General features: G+C 43.2%; 1 protein-coding gene across 1 annotated transcript; it reads left to right on the top strand.

The window, feature by feature from the left end:
* The first annotated feature begins 297 nt into the window (after positions 1-297).
* On the top strand, positions 298-17,786 carry laptm4b (lysosomal protein transmembrane 4 beta). Its single transcript, XM_063185379.1, has 7 exons — positions 298-594; positions 2,126-2,243; positions 5,667-5,740; positions 6,414-6,536; positions 7,401-7,499; positions 9,666-9,761; positions 15,017-17,786. The coding sequence occupies exons 1-7, from the start codon at positions 502-504 to the stop codon at positions 15,107-15,109; spliced, it is 696 nt and encodes a 231-aa protein (XP_063041449.1). The 5' UTR covers positions 298-501; the 3' UTR covers positions 15,110-17,786.

The following is a 17,786-nucleotide window of genomic DNA, read 5'->3' on the forward strand; positions in this document are numbered from 1 at the left end:
GACCTCAAAGCTAAGTAGCTACAAAGTGCTCGACTGTCACTTAATTCCAGGAGGACACCTCAATACAATTCACAGGACGAATGGCTGTGTTTAACTGTGTGATGAATTGTGAGATTATTGATTTCGGTAACAACACCACAACCCAAATCTCTACACACTACACCTGTTCTCGGTCCTTCTCTAGCTACGAATTGCATCACTGTAAAGTCTGCTTCTGCTCCCAGCAAGCCTCCTCTGGTCACGTGCTCCCCAAGATGAGCTGGATTAATGTGCTGTTGCAGCGCGAGAGGACTCTGGACAGCGGAAACCGCTCAGAGCTCAGTCGGCAGACTCGGCACAGTCTGGAGAAGGTGGTAGGAAAAACCAACGGCAAGACAAGCCTTGGTCAGCGCAAATCACTCCAGTTCCTGACGAACTAGACACATTTTTAATCTCGGGGAGGAAAGGATTCTTGAAATAGACTCTTTCTCTTCTTCTTTTTATTTGGGGAGAAGTGCAAAAATGATTTCTCCGTGGGACAGATGGTATACGACCAGCTGCTGCCTATGCTGTCATGTTCGGACAGGCACCATTATCCTGGGTGTCTGGTATATGGTAAGTGTAACCGTTGAGATTGTGGAGCAAAGTCCATTTTTGTTGTTCGACTCTGCTATCAGAGCAGAATAACAAAAATTGGGTTGCAGCGCGAGACATAATTGGGCGGCTGAAGCAGTCCTTTTGGCCAAAGTATTCACAGGGGTAGGCATCGTCATAGTATATCCTGGCCATTTTGTAGTCGGCACGCAGATCTTGATAGAACTGTCATTATTATAGCCAAATTGTAGCCACTCATAGCAACATTGTTTCCTACTGTCGGGGTTCACCGTTTTGGGTTGTTGCACTAATTCTTGTACATGAAGTGTGGCCAGCCATTACACAAACAAAGCTTTTGTCGGTGATGTCACGGTAGCCTATTCTGGAACGTAACGATAGGCTAATCTTCAAGTTCAAATGTGTTTTTAGACGCAAGAGCTCTTTTGCTCGGTAAAAATAGCCCAGGCGCCAAAGCTGTAACCTCGATTTTCGTCTCGAAAACAGAAAGCATGTTTGTTAGTCTGGATGGGTGGTGAAAGTAAAGGAGGTGAAGAATGCCCACTAGGTCTGGCCTCATTATATTTTTGGGCAAATGATGTATACGAGAATAGAGGAGATTATACCTTGGCTTTCAGTGGAGCCAGACGTGGACTTTGAATCCTCCAAGAGAATGTTCTAGAGTTGGCCACAGACTAGACCTACACAGTACACACCACCTAAATGAGCAAATTAACAAATCAGCAATATACAAAACGCACGAAACACATCAAGGTCAACAGCGAAGAAAGGGCTCTTTGGGATCATTGGGTTAAATAGTCGACCGGCAGGGTCTTGGCTGACTGCACTGGCTCCCACGGAGCTGTCCAACATTTCAGCATAATTTTCTCAGTAGCCCGTCAGCAACCTTGGTTGGCTTGCGTGTCATTTTACGCCTGTTAAGATGTCCTGTGCCAGCAAATGTTTACCATGGCTGCAGTGCAAACATAGGCCTATACTTTGATGGGTTGATTTCAGTAGGATATGCAAAACATTTTGTATTAATAATAAAAAATCATGGGTATGGGAAAAACTGAGGAAGCCTATTGTCCAGGCATCCAACAAAAGCATGTGATTGATATTATTTTATTGCCCAATTGGGTATAAGGGAAACGTGGGCTATTTTTTTGTTGTTTGAGCTTCAACAAATCCTTTGAATATTAGGGCTTACCTGGCACGTTTTTGTACCTGATAGCTGAAAGAAACCATCTATTCACTGACCCCTAAAACCTGTGTAGTGTTTATGTAACTGTTTAATAAATGTGCTTATTCAGTGATTGGATGCTGGTAGTTGTTGTGGTTGTTGTTATTGTTATTATTATTAGCCATTAATGCATGCCTGGGTAGGGTAAACCTAGCCTGCTCTTGCCATACCCTCTAATTCTTCTAATTTCATTGGAAGAATTTTGCTTTGGACTCCAGTTTACACCATCTGGCTTACTTGCTGATTCAGTAACTCTGAAGCCGTGTTAACAGATGCTGTGTATTTACTGTCTGTTGACATTTCCCTCCACAGCTCATAAACGCAGTAGTGCTCCTCATCCTGCTCTCTGCTCTAAATGACCCCGTCCAGTACCACTACCATCTCACCAGCTCCGAGCTGGGAACAGACTTCGACGTCATGGATGATGCGAGTAAGTTCAGACTTGTCACGCTGCTCCGTGTAAAGTGTCATGCAAGACTTTTTATTTGTGCTGTTGTAATATTTCAGTTGAGCCAAGATAGGCAAAAATCAACATTTGTGTTCAAAGGGCAGGAGAAGCTGGGTACAATCACTTGAGGACACAATAAAAACAATTGATCAACACAGCTCAATAAAATAAGAATTATATTATATTATATTATATTATATTATATTATATTATATTATATTATATTATATTATATTATCCATTAATCAGGCACGAAAATCCCTCACCTTTCGGCGAATTTCGCCGTTTTGAAATCAAAATGGGTCATTCCTGTGAATCGTGTAGATCCGAGGAGAAAATTTTAGGGGGGGGGGGGGGGGGTGTCGAGCGAGGAGAAAAGTGTAGCGCCAAGTTACTGTATCATTGTGTAGCGCTCTACCGCAGAAAACTTTCCACAACTGACAATGACGTTTGACCAATCACAGCATTTGTTGCTGTCGGCACAGCCAATAACGTGAACGAGCTCAATCTAAGTCCCGCCCTTCATACTTTTCTTTGAAAGCGTTTTAAACAGGTGAAGCTTTGGTCTGCGGGGCTGGCGTGGTTGTATCAAATATCTTTCTTTTTAGTTCTAGAACATCTCTGATTATAAGAAAATGTCCAAACGATCTGTCACAGATAGTCTACACGTTTCCCAGAGAGGTAGATATTTGAGATCATGATTCTTGTTATGAGAACATCAAGACGCAAGCATTTCGATGAGAAGGATGTGGATGTAGTTAGCCACAGAAGTTAAGCTGTTTTCCTAATAATTTGAAACCGCATTTGCCCTGCCCTCGTGAAAACGTATTTATTCTCAAAAGAGCTCCCTTAATGAAAGCTTGGGTAGGCTTACGGCACGTTTTCCTGACGGCTATTTTAACGGGTCTGTGCGCTACGGAATGGCGAAATAGTATGCGCTACGGCCGGGGAAGAAGCGCATATCTACGCGAGGCATCCAACGTCATGCTTCGAATGCTGCGGCTTCTTATAGCACGCACGAGAGAGAGGGAGAGGGAGAAAGAGTGAAGCCTAACTTAGTCAATCGTTTGACACGGGACAAATTGTTTTAGGAATCATGCCAAGTTTTTTGTAATCCCTTGGTAGCCTACATCTAAATTACATATTAAAAATCTAGTGGAACACGGTCAAACAGTTTTTTTTCACGGTCAAAGTTGGAGCTTTCCTATTATTTTTTTTATAGGGAAACAGATATACTAGGTGAATGGACAAAAAATTCAGTAGTTTATCCAAACTGTGTCAAAGATTTTTTGTATTACAAGTTGTCTGAAATATGATGATTAACTGTTCAAACGAGATCACAACCAGGCAAGCGTTGAGGGGACATTGGATAGTGTTGAGAGGAGGGGGTGCTTAGTTGCCATTGGGGGGCATTAGTCTATTTTATTTTTAAGGGGGGCATTGGCAGGGTTTTGATGAGGTCAAGGGGGAATTTATTTTTTAAAAAGCCTGAGAACCAAAACCCATTCTATCTATCTATCTATCTATCTATCTATCTATCTATCTATCTATCTATCTGTCTGTCTGTCTGTCTGTCTGTCTGTCTGTCTGTCTGTCTGTCTGCCCCCCTCATCAGACATGACAGCATGACAATCATGAAGTAACGAAGATGGTTGACAGTTCTTCTTATGTTCACTGTCCCTGGGTCGCTACAGTATGCTCAAAATTCATCATTTAAAGACGGTTTTAGCTAAATTTTCTCCCATGGGAGACCATGCCCCCAGACCCCCCTAGTATGACTCAACACTATCCCCCAAAAATGCCACTGCACACCACACATTCGCGCGCACCGCTGCAGCACACGCGCCGCTCCGTGCCACCGCGCCACGCCGCACCTTTCTCACCTTTTTCACCCCTGACCCGTTTTCATGCCTGATTAATGGTGCTGGCAATCAAGGCTATTGGCTGTGGATATGCTGTGTGCGTGTGTGGGTGTTCGTGTGCGGGTCCAATAAATTGAAGCTGCCTCTGCAACTCTCTGCTGAGGTACCCTCTCAGACACGTGCGGTGCCAGGTGCTTCAGTTTGGGGAGAGGGTGTGTGTGCGCTTGTGTGAGTATGTGTGTGTGTGTCTATGAGTGTGTTTTAATATCCGTCTGACTATCTGAAATCTTCCTTAGTGTCTTGTCTGCCTTACTCTCTATGCAGTCTATCTGTGTGTGTCTTTATGGGAGAATCAGATACTGTGAGTTTGTATGCGTGTGTGTGGTGGTCGCTGTTCTTGGCTTGGTTCTGAGTGTGAGGGAAGGGATAAGATATACCTTGCAGAGTCTCTCTCTCTCTCTCTCTCTCTCTGTCTCTCTCTCTCTTGCTCTGTAATTCTGTCTATGGCTGTGTGGGTGTTCTTTGCTTGGTGTGAAGTGTTGACAAACAGGGCTGTGTGTGTGTGTGTGTGTGTGTGTGTGTGTGTGTGTGTGTGTGTGTGTGTGTGTGTGTGTGTGTGTGTGTGTGTGTGTGTGTGTGTGTGTGTGTGTGTGTGTGTTCGTGTGTGTCTGCTTGCCAGCCTGTCTACAGTATCTGTCTATGCTTTTGACTTTGTGTGTGTTCTTGGGTTGGTTCTGAATGTTAATAAGACCAACCGGGCAATCCCACCTCCCACACCTTCCAGCCCTGGCGACTCCTGTTATTAAAGGCTGTGTCCTGCTTTGCCCAGATTAAGCCTCCTTCCTTCGGAGGCTGCCTGCTACTGGTTTAGTGGCCTTGCGTCAGGGCCCTTGCTGTGTGTGGCGTCTTTGTTTTGTAAGAGTAATTTGGAAACACAGTGGGCGGTTATCCATCCTTACAGCTTTCTTTATATAAACTGAAGCTATATAAGACATCCAGATAATACAGTATATAAGACATCATAGACTCTGAAAATAAACTCTTATCAACCCATATATAAACCCTTCTTGTATGCCAAGAACACATCTTTGCCAACGATTGTTTATCTGTTTTAAGCATTGTTAGTTATGTACCATGATCAGTATCACCAAAAGACTAGGTAGAATAAAATTAATAATAAAAGTTACATGAAAGGGGTGGTACATTTTCAGAGTACACTGTAAATCTCACCAAGATTATGTGGAACGAAGCAGAGGGGCAGAGGGTTTGTTAAGAATTAGGAATGTTTATATAATCATTAAGACATAGATTTACCATTGAATGCTAACTTCCAGTGGTCACATTGTATGTGTTTCTCTATTCAAATTTTAGATAGAGACGTTGAAGTGAAGAGAAGTGAAGAGAAGTTGGGAAAGACATGTCTTGTGGTGGTGGTGTTATAGTTTTGTCTAATCTCAACATGTCCATGCAGCTTTTACACAAGAACAGTGTATGTTGTCATATAACAATATTCTAACCATTCCGTTCTTATTTCCCCTTCCAGATATGTGTATTGCTGCCGCCATCTCCTTGCTCATGATCCTCATCTGTGGCATGGCAACATATGGCGCCTATAAGGTATGATTACCATCGTCTTTTGTACTAGACGAGGGGTCTCAAACTTAAAGTCACAGTGGGCTGAAAATCTAAAGTTGCAGGCCAAACTCAGTATTAACTCAAACATGCACTTAAATTTTGCATGCGCATGCCGCACCGTATATACTTAAAACAAGAGACATTTCCCAGGCAGTCCCATCATATTTTAGCAAAATGTGGCTGCACATGTTCTGTTGTATTGTATTTATGAATGATATCACTATTGAGTAACTTAAATTACTTTACTTTACTCTCATAAATCCTGTGTGACGCACAGCACTTCAGTTTCAAGTCATATTTCTGTATATCAAGAGTACATAGGTCGAATGCCATACACATTTGAAATGATCTCATTGGCCAAGTCAAATGACACTGCTGGCAGGATTTAGTCTCTGGCCGGCTGTGAGTTTGACACCTGTATACTACAGCATATTGTGTTTGTAGTCCTAGTAATTAACAGTTTGATGATTTGCCTTTTTGCCTTTTCTCCTCCTATAGAATTTTGAATTCACAAATATTCAGTTAAGGAACATTTCGTATGCAAAAAATATTGTTGATGTTGTGTTTTAAGTGAGAAGCTTTATGCTCTTCTTTGCTTTCATACACTCATAATATGCTATTCGAATTTAAAAATGGCCCAATGTCCTTTTCACAGCAACATGCAGCGTGGATCATCCCCTTCTTCTGCTACCAAGTCTTTGACTTTGCCCTTAATACCCTGGTGGCCATTAGTGTGGTGGTGTACCCCAACACAGTCCAGGACTACCTACAGCAGCTGGTGAGCACCTCTTACCACTCCAACGTCACACACACAGCAATACACCAGTTATCACAATACTCTAGCTTTCATAGAACAGAATTAAATAGACAAAAAGGCTGCAGTCTTAATTCGACATGTACAGGAGTAGGCACATTTGGCTTAATAAGTGCTGAAATAACACTGCAACATTTACTGAGGAGAATAGAATTATAGAATAGAATAGAATAGAATTTGTCACTATACTCACGTGGGATGTACTAAAGAAATACAAATGCAGCTACTTCTCCTGTGTGGACATATTTGCGGAATAAATACAACATGGGATGAAATAAACAACACAGCTAGAAGAAGATTTAATCCAAACGCGGTAGATTTCATGGTTATACGTGCCATCATGGAAAAATAACGTACGTTAAAGCTTATAGCACTTGCATATGCCACTCTAATGGCACTGGTGCATTGAGGAAACTCTATTGACACATTTTGTGGTATAGCATATTGCACAGTATTAACTGATGCACTTAGACCTACATATTGCATAGTATTTAATGATTAAACTCTAATGACACTGGTATATTTATGCAACCAGGACAGCGCATCTTTGATATGTGTGTTATAGCATATAACGTTTACATATTGCACAGCATATAATGATACATCACTTAAATATTGCAGTAAATGCAGTAAAATGATGCACAGTAAAACATAGTGATAAATAAACACTTAGAGAACTGATTTAACGTCCTCTAGACTAGAGTGTATTTGGTCCCACAGTACACTGTAAGTGTTAATTAAAATGAACACCTCCATTTGTTTTTACTATGTACAGCACCAATGACAGTGGTAAATTGAGCTCTAAGGACACGTGTTTTGTCATTGCAGCCCGGGACCTTCCCGTACAAAGAGGACATCATGTCCACAAACAACGTGTGCCTAGTGTTCGCAGTGCTCCTCTTCGTCGGATGCATACTGTCCTTTAAGGTAAGGTCATGGCATTCCTGAGGCACAGAAGTATGCCAAAGCAAAACTTGACTGTGTATTCTTATTCCTCTGTCTGTAATTTTGTAATGGTTATTTTATTTACAAATACAAATTCGAAATTCTCACTTAAAAGCACTTGAAATATGTTTACGGTGGGCAACGTTGCTCTGCCATCACATCTTGTGCAGCCAAATGACCCAGCTACTGACAGCACAGATTTATGTCTTAAAGATGCCGTCCTGTTGACCTACTATGTAAAGCCTTGATTCTGGGATTTTGGAAGTTGTATAACATGAATTATCAGAAGTCCAGTGTTGCCAAATGTGTCTGACTATTTGCAGCCCAAACAATGTTAATGCTCAAAACCTGCCTAGAGGCACTGAATCCTGCCGAATTTGAACCAAATTGCATTGATTTCTATGGCCATAAATGTACAGAAAAAACGCGCAATGCACGTTTTTGATTATTTTTACCCGTAGACGGACATCCCAAGCAGCCCAATTTTGGGGAGGGTAACAGACCAATCTGGCAACACTGACTGAGTCCCCTCTGTGAGTTCATATAGGGGCTCTCTCCTCTCCCTCTGCTCTGTCCAGAGGCAGGAGTTTGTTCCACGCCACAGCTGATGTGGAATAAAGAGCTTTGCTGAGGGCCAGCAGGCAGGACAGGACAGGACATGACAGAACCAGAGTGCCTTTGCCAGCCTCCACCACTAAATTACCCCCCTCCTCCTGTCTCCAAATGCTGAAAGCAGAAATGAGCGCAAAGCCAAATAGGACATGACTGATTTGCACTGTTATATTTTATGACTGTTACATTTTATTTTCAAGGAAGCAATTAATAAGCAGTTTCAAGTAGGCATGACAGGGCAGGACCAGAGTGCCTCTGCTGCTAACTTACCCCCTCCTCCTCCTCGCAAAATGCCGAAAGCAGAAATGCGCATCTGCCGGGTTTTTTGCGTTGCCAAAGCAAAAATAGGAAACGAAAGACTTGAGAAAGACACTAGCTTTTATATTTTTTTTCCAAGAAAGCAATGTTTCAATCTCAGGATTTTCATCGGGCATCTTTCCAAAGTTAATGCACATTACACATTACCCAGCACACTAAACCGAATCGTCAATATAAGACTTCAACACCTTTCTACAATCAAGGTGGATTAAAATTCCAATGAATAAAAACATATAGTACAAAGCCTGGTGCAATGCATATCTTAACTTTTATTGTGTATTGGCTGCTCTTGTGAAACCCATCCAGCCTGTATGTGCATGGACAACACATACTAGCTGCTGCTGGTGGCTGGTATTGGCTTGTGAAGTAAAAAACAATCGGCAAATGTACACGATGGCCTGTTTATTGTCCCCTACTGTGTCACCACGGTCACCAATGCTGAAAAAGCCAAACAGTGATCAGCAGTGTGTTTGCACTGCATGCACTGATAGCCTGTCAGTCTGTGAGTCATCCATCTGTTTATTGTGTGTGTGTGTGTGCGTGTGTGCGCGTGTGTGTGTGTGTGTGTGTGTGTGTGTGTGTGTGTGTGTGTGTGTGTGTGTGTGTGTGTGTGTGTGTGTGTGTGTGTGTGTGTGTGTGTGTGTGTGTCATATTTTCCAGCTCAGCCCTCCACAATGTTAGACTGTATAATCCTATTCTGATATACACGGCCACTGTCACCATCTACGCTGTACTGTTGGGGTCAAGAGAAAATGGCAGTCAATTAATCATACAGATATGATATCGTATCGTTGGGGTTCGGCAGAAATCTCCACCTTTCAGAAACTAATTCAGCATCTATTTAATTATTATTTTTAAAAAATATAAATCAGTACAGTTGTTCCATTTCCTTGAGGTCTCGTTAAAACCCACTTTTAATTATGAAATGTTTATAGTGGTTTCGAAAAAAAAATGAACATATAGTCACAGAAAGTGGAGATATACAATAAGGTTCCTGCCAGTCAGCCTTCTGTTTTTCGTACAGTCCATAATTTATGACCTTTACAGGTAGTATTTTATGTATAAAGATATTAATTTACTGCTGGTATACGTATGAGGAAGATGTGCTAAGGTAAATTTGTGTATGTGTGTGTGTGTGTGCGTGCGTCTGTATGCTTTCGTATGTATTTGTTTGTAGAGTGTATTTTCTCACTCTGCCATTGTGTGTTTTGTCTCCAGGCGTACCTTATAGCCTGCGTGTGGAACTGCTACAGATACGTGAGTGGACGCGGCTCCACGGAAGTGCTCGTCTACGTCACCACCAACGACACAGCGGTGAGTCAAGAACACACACACACACACACACAAAGACATACTGTGCACACACTCAAAGATACACACACACACACACACACACACACACACACACACACACACACACACACACACACGGTACACACACACTCTCTCACACACACACACACACACACACACACACACACACACACACACACACACACACACACACACACACACACGCAGTACAGCGTGTCACCCTGTCCTTGCCATCATCCAGTTATGTGCAGTTATAGCCTTCCCCTCCTCTCCTCTCCCTTCCCCTCCTCTCCTCTCCCTTCCCCTCCTCTCCTCTCCCTTCCCCTCCTCTCCCTTCCCCTCCTCTCCTCTCCCTTCACCTCCTCTCCTCTCCCTTCCCCTCCTCTCCGCTCCCTTCCCCTCCTCTCCTCTCCCTTCACCTCCTCTCCTCTCCCTTCACCTCCTCTCCCTTCCCCTCCTCTCCTCTCCCTTCCCCTCCTCTCCTCTCCCTTCACCTCCTCTCCTCTCCCTTCACCTCCTCTCCTCTCCCTTCACCTCCTCTCCCTTCCCCTCCTCTCCTCTCCCTTCCCCTCCTCTCCTCTCCCTTCCCCTCCTCTCCTCTCCCTTCCCCTCCTCTCCTCTCCCTTCACCTCCTCTCCTCTCCCCTCCGCTCCTCTCCTCTCCAAAGTGCCCTTAGAGCACACACTTGACGTCACTACTGTGGCTGCCTCTGCTGGCTTGACTTGGATTGCTTGCTATGCTTACTGACCATGTGTATACTGTGTCTGTAGCATCGTAGCAGTATACACTGGCAGTGGCCAGCCTCAGGCAAGGACTAGTCAAGCCTGTAAGTGACTGTCAGAAACAGTACAGTTCAGTGTGCTTGTCATGGGATACTCCTGGCCACTTGGAAAAGGGCACTTTATGTATTATAATAGAGGAGCATGTTTTGAAGGTTACGTCTCGTAAAGGGTGGCTTTCACCTCAGGGGGTTTGGTTGATTTCGTAACAGTTTCAGAAGGAAATCTCTGTTTTATGTTTTAAGCAGTGCCAGATATTTATTCATATTTTTCTTGTCTCACAGACACAATATAATATGTGTTTTGGCAATGTATGAGCTGTTGAATAGAAGTGTGTGGTTTGTGCTAGGGCTCCAAATTATCGATTAATTAAACTTTTTTTTTATGTTTTTGGGGCTTTTTAGCCTTTATTGAGAAAGGACAGTTGAAGAGGTGACAGGAAGTAAGTGGGAGAGAGAGACAGGGCAGGGTTGGGAAATGACCCAGGCCGGACTCGAACCCGGGTTGCCCACATATGGTACGGTGTGTTAACGCGCTGCGCCACAGCACCCCCTAATTCAACAATTTAATTCTAAATGTAAATTCATTTCTATTTATATTCTTTAATTCAAAGGTCACTAAAATGTTCCCTTTTCTTCACGCTCCTCTTCACACACACTTCGCCATGCCCATTTCACCTGGGTCTCTCGCCAGTCGAGTTGGCGATTAATTGCAATTCATTTTTTGTAAGCGATTAACAGTTTAATAGACAAAAGTCAATTCATCGATTAGTTGTTGATATCCCTAGTTTTGTGCGCAAGTAACGTTTGCAGTGTTATTTTCAGCACGTAGAGAATCTAGTTCCTCTAGTTGGTCTTACTATGTCAACACTGAATTAACACTGGAACATCTGCTGTGTATGACTGTGCTTGTGAACATGTGACACTGTTTGACTGGATCATCTCTGTGCCCTATCCTGGCGTCCTTCTTATTGTTGAGTCAAATTATATTTTTTTATAGCAGTGTACAGATGTATAACCTTGTACAGATGTTTTGCATTCCAATGTTTGAATTCTCTCTGAGACATAATATTGTACATTTGAACGATTTCTAAAAGCTGTTGAGATGAGTTGTGAGGTTGGCATTTGTGTGAGTGTGCATGTGATGACAGTGTCTTGCTGGATCATCTGTTGTCTCCTCTCGCTCCTCCTTGGCGTCCTTCTTATTGTTGAGTCATTGCACTGGAAGGGTATTAGGAGGAGGGGGAGGGGGGGAGGCAATTCTTCCCAGTCTCTCAGCCTTGCTAATCCCCAGCCTTTGTGCCATATAGAGTGCTAATCTGCCTCTGCTGGCTGACTTCATTCCTCTCCTCTCCTCTCCTCTCCTCTCCTCTCCTCTCCTCTTCTCTTCTCTTCTCTCCTCTCCTCTCCTCTCCTCTCCACTCTTCTCTTCTCTTCTCTTCTCTTCTCTTCTCTTCTCTTCTCTTCTCTTCTCTTCTCTTCTCTTCTCTTCTCTTCTCTTCTCTTCTCTTCTCTCCTGTCCTCTTCTCTCCTGTCCTCTCCTCTCCTCTCTCCTCTCATGTTCTCTCCTCTCCTATCTTCTCCTCTCCCTGTGTCCTGAATGGCATCCCTGCCTCCACTATCTATCCACTTTGCCGTTCCAACGACCTCGTCAAATCAAGCCCTCGCACTTCAAATGCTCTGTGTGGTTGAGATTACAGATGGTGATTGAAACAAGATTTGAATGTAGCATCGTACAGTATTCACCGTTTCACCAGTGGAACACTTCACTATAGGGTATTTCTTTACTAGCATAGTACTACACTAGTGTGACATTACACACTACAGTGACATTACAGTTTTGACTCTTTAGTAACGCATTAGGACTTGGTCATTGACATTAGTTAGCAGTATTAGTCAGTACCACTGACCTATATACCTATAGCTAGGTCAGTGGTTAGTATTAGTGTTGACAGTGAAATCCATATTCCAATTCATTACTTTAACCCATTAAGGCACAGTGCTATAAATTTGCTGTTACCAGAATGGCAATGACCAAGTAGTAGTTCATTAGTAAAGGCCCCGTGTTATGGCATAGTATTGTAGTACTATGGTAGTTAACTTTTCAATGACTATTACTGAGTGCCACTGGAGGTACGGCATGCATTATGGGGCTACACTGTTGTGAGTTATAACAATACAAGGAGATTTTACTACAATTAGTGTATATCGCACATTAGGAATGTCCTACTGGTTGTGTGAAGTCTCAATGTGACAATGCTGGATAAATAAAGATTAAATAAATAAATTAAATTAAAGATCATAGTACAAAAAAAATGTAAATGTTCCTGAACCACTCTGAAGAACACCACGACCCAGCTGAGATAATCTGAAATTCCAGAATCTTCTCCGTTTTCCATGGAATGTTCCAGAACTCCCTTTATGGAGGCTTACTGTATATCCACCACCACAAACTATTAACTGGCGATGTGTCATGCATTTAAATCGATTTAAAAGCAATATGCCATGGCGTAATGCACACATATACGGTATGGCCCGTCATCATTAGAGGCTGATGTGCCGTAAAGCCGGCAGCATATGTCCATAAAAACGCCCTCTTAATGGAGTGTTTGAATGTGTTTTATGTAAGATTATGAAGCGGTGTGTACCGTAGCTGGTGGTTGCTGCTGGCTGTTGCTGGTTCTTTACCTCTATGGCCAGTGTTGCTAAGTGCTCATCTCATCTCATCTCATCTGCCTTGAGAGCATGAAAAAAGAGAGAACCATTAGGCCGACCGTGACGTGTCTCGCTTTTCACCTACCGTTACATAAGTGTCCGTCCGTCTGTGTACGTGTGTGTGGTGTGTTTGTGTGCCCAGATCATGCACGTCACACACACACATACACACACACACACACACACACACACACACACACACACACACACACACACACACACACACACACACACACACACACACACACACACACACACACACACAAGCCCCCTGCCTGCCTGCCTGCCTGCCAGTGTTGCAGCTGTGTCCCCTCAAAGACAGTCTGTCCTATTCCTCTCCTTCCCTCCTTCCCTCAACACCTACCCCCTAGCCTACCTCCTACCCCCAACACAACTCCCTCTAGTCTACACAATACTCTCCTACTAGCACTGCCTGAGCGGATCCTATTCCCCTCGATCTTCCTACCTTCCGTCTTTCCTTTGCATCCTCCACTCCCTCTGGGCAGTGTGGTTATGGATAGATGGAGGCGTGGAAAGGATTTTTTTCCAAGCAGATAAGGGTGACTGGAGGTGTGGATGGATAGTAGTGGATGTGGGGCTAGTACAGTAGATAGGCAGAGCCATGGAAGTAAGAGGTACCTTCCTACCTTCCTTCCTTTCTTCCTAAGCGTAAAAATGAATGAAATATGAGTTTCTCTTTGTTGTTTTGTCGCTAGGATAATCCCCTTGACCTCAGTGTTCCATTTTTACACAACAATGGCGGCTCAGGGTACCTTTGACTCATATAGTTCCAGGAAGTGCGCGTAGAACCCAGAAAGTGCGGTAAAGGTAAATGTAATTCATTTTTACTTCATGTAGTGTAGTGATTCTATGCTAGTCTCGAGCGAACAGATAGCCGCTGCCTAGACGTGTTTGAATCTTCATCAATCCTGTCACCAACCGACTTCCTGTACCCTGGTTGTCTCAACTCTGAATGCCATGGCTCTGAATGGGGTGGATTGAGGGTTGAAAGAGATGCATTATGGGTAGCAAGGGGTGGATGGAGGGCTGTATGGGGAATGTACAAGGGATTTAGCCCCTTAAGGCACAGCATTATAAATTAGCTGTTACCATGATGGCAATGACCAAGTCGTAATGTATTACTAAAGGCCCCGTGCACTGTCATAGAAGTGTAGTACTGTAGTTTACTTTCAATGTCTATTACACAGCGTGCCACAGGAGGTACGGCGTGCATTAAGGGGCTACGGGTATATGGGACGGGTAAAGGCCATGTTGTTAGCAGGGGAGTAGTGACTTGGGGAAGGTAGGAAGTCTGGGGCTGGACAGGGGTAGTTTTCATCGGAAGACAAGCTTTAAAAGAGCTGTCACAATGAGTAAAATTACCTACACAAGTGATTGGCCTGTGAAAGTCAAATGTACCCTCACACAGGATACAACGCGTTTCTACTTTAGTTCACACTGAAATTCATCTTGCATCCCTCCATATAAGGAAAGACAGGAAATGCATGTAACATATCGTCTCTGTCCGGCAGAAACCTTGTATCTCTGCTTTTCTACTCATGGAGTAGCAACAGAGATTCTAGGAGTATTATCCAGTCTCTCTGGTAGCAACATGGAACATGAACCAGTACTGCTGATTTGTATTTTATAATGAATAAAAAACAAATATAAATTTACCCATGTTGAGCATAACATGCTGTATGGGTGTTTCCAGGTGAATCTGACGATGCGTCTCTGTGTTGTGTTGTTGTTGTGTTTGCAGGTGCTGCTGCCCCCATATGAAGAGGCCATCGCCATCCCCCCTAAGGAGCCCCCTCCCCAGTACGTCCCCACATCTGACAGCCACCGAGTTTGAAAGAGAGAATGAAAGAAAGGAGGGAAGGAAGGCTGGAAGAAAAAGAGAAGGAGAAAAGAAGAGAGAGAGAGAAAGAGTGAGCACCTGCCAGCCAGCACTCACTAGAGACCATTTATCTTTGATGAAGCCCCCACTCCTCCCAACTAAACCGAACCAAACAACCAGACCCACAGAAACTCCCTTGATCCTGGCCCCCTTTTTAAAAAAGAGACTAAAGACATTTTTTCCGGTCTGACCAATGTCACTGCCCTCCCCCTCCCCCTCCACCGTCACCATCATCACCACTCTCCTTAACGTTCCCTGGATCTCCTTCTCTCTCTCCGAAGCAGTGAGCATGTATGGATAACCTTGACTTTGCCCTTGACGTTCTCTCTCTTCAACACGGAGCCTCTAGCTCCAGCTGTCCAGGCGGGTGGTGGTGGCGGCGGGTTAGCGACTGTACTGCACGTACGCGTCAGCTCTCATTCCATTTGCACCTCTCCCTCCATCCCTCCCTATCTCCCTCCATCCCTCCTCCCCAGTGGTTAATGCTTGGCGGTCTCATCTGATACTGCATCCTCCTGGCCAACCCTGTTAACACGCTCTGCCTCTACCACTACTCTACTGAAACGTGGACATTCAACTATTAAGAAGATGCTCCCTCTCAGTCCTACGCAATTCTGTACAGCAGGACACTGTAAAAAAATCAAACACACACACACACACACACACACACACACACACACACACACACACACACACACACACACACACACACACACACACACACACACACACACACACACACACACACTCGTTGCATTCTATGGTTCTGTATGATCGATGTACAAAAAAAGAACTCTCTTCATTCTATGCTCCTCCATGACTACTGTAAAATACGCTATAATATCCCTTTTACCAGTGTTTACCGTCAACGCTCCTGTATTGCTACTGTAAAAAAAATACTTCTCCTCTAGGGACGGACAAACTGCATCAAGGAAGAAAAAACTATTCCTTCTGCCTGTGCTGCTAACACAGGTGATTCAATTAATTAGCTCATCAACCTGGCTGAAGGGATGTGGTGATTAGTATCAGCTGGTTCATGGGATTGGTGGAGCAAATATGTACGTAGTAAGGTTTTTGATTTCCTGAACCCGTTTTTTTCCACCTCTGACACACACACACACACACCCACCCACACACACACACACACACAACATTTTAACTTTCAAACCCGGGGTGTCCGTCCCTGTCTGTTCCGAGCCTACACTGAGCCCTCTGTTTATGATACTGTGAAATTCCCAAGAGCCGTCCTCTTGTGTTGACATCCTTTTTTATCATTATGATGTAAAGCAATGACCGTGATGTGTTTGAGGGGGGGTTATGCAACAGCACTTTTTAAGAAAAGAAAAAAAATGACCATTTCTGTGGTGACTTGTCCCGAATGTAAAGAAACACAACATGGGAAAGAGTTTTTTCGTACTATGTTTTTAATGTACAGATTGTCTTACGAAAGGAGAGGGGGGGAAAAAAACAAAGTTATACAATGATGATACAAAGCTGCCCTAATCATATTGAAACTTTGTGAAGGTCAAGTAGCGTTTATTGATATTATTAACCCTTAACATGATCCCCAATCCCAGCAGATGTCTTCCTTAGGTAGCAGGTGTGCTTTTATACACCCATGCTATTATAACCCATCTGTTTGAAACCTATATGAATCATATTCAATTGATACGTTGGGTTTAGTACTCACTTTGTGAGGCGACCTGTCTTAGAGTATACGCTTAAGTAAGTAAGAGATGTACTGTGAGAATTTTTTGCAATATTTGCAGACTGATAACTAAAAAGTGGGAGGGAATGAGATGATTGAATGAATTAAAACAGTAATGAAAGTGAAAATTGTAAAATAAAAAAACAAGGTTTAAGTGTTTTATATACCGGCAGCTGACCTGTACGTAAGGTTTTGCACATAATATCAGCTGTGGATTTGTCCTTTGTCTGTTGTAGTAGATGGTATTTCACCAGGGTGTATGAACGAGCAATGAAATAACATACACAGCAAATTCTGCAGTGTTAACTTAAAGCTTAGACTAGAGAATCAAACTGAACACTATTCCAGTTGGTCCTACTGTACAAACCCAAGTCATCTGACTCTGAAGAAGATGCACAACGCCAAAGCGTTCAATCATTAGGGTTTGCACCACAATCAAAAACTAACAAGTATTTGATTGCTCCTGTCATCGCCGACCTAGTTTAAGTGTACCAGCCTGATTTCACTAATCTGTAGTGTTGAATTAACATTGTCAAATGTATTGCGTAGCTGCCATGATAAAGCAACATATGTGGTCAGCTTGTGGTCCAAAAATGTATTTCTTGCTCTTGACCATCATGGGGAAAAATGAGTACAAAATGGCTCCCTTCTCAGTCTACTGAATAACTTCATGTAGTGTGGTTGTGATCCCTTTGCTGTCATTTTATAAAAGCTTTGAAGTGTCATATCCTGTAAATATTTCCATTATGTCATTTCTGGCACATAGATGCCGACGTTGATATACCAACCAAGATAACACAATATACAATTACCAAACTGTTGGAGTCCTTAGAATACCATAGATGTTCAGCTTCTTTACAATCCTTGACTGTAATTGCAGCTTTTTGCAAATGTTTTTTGTCTTATCTAATAAAAACAAAATGT

Source organism: Engraulis encrasicolus, chromosome 20 (genome assembly GCF_034702125.1).
Source record: "Engraulis encrasicolus isolate BLACKSEA-1 chromosome 20, IST_EnEncr_1.0, whole genome shotgun sequence".
In the NCBI taxonomy this organism is placed as follows: Eukaryota; Metazoa; Chordata; class Actinopteri; order Clupeiformes; family Engraulidae; genus Engraulis; species Engraulis encrasicolus.

Bases quoted from the DNA above. Each gene is read 5' to 3' on its own strand.
- laptm4b (XM_063185379.1), top strand. From the start codon at position 502: ATGATTTCTCCGTGGGACAGATGGTATACGACCAGCTGCTGCCTATGC. The intron at 7,500-9,665 runs GTAAGGTCATGG...TTTTGTCTCCAG, and splicing joins GATGCATACTGTCCTTTAAG to GCGTACCTTATAGCCTGCGT. The intron at 9,762-15,016 runs GTGAGTCAAGAA...TTGTGTTTGCAG, and splicing joins TCACCACCAACGACACAGCG to GTGCTGCTGCCCCCATATGA.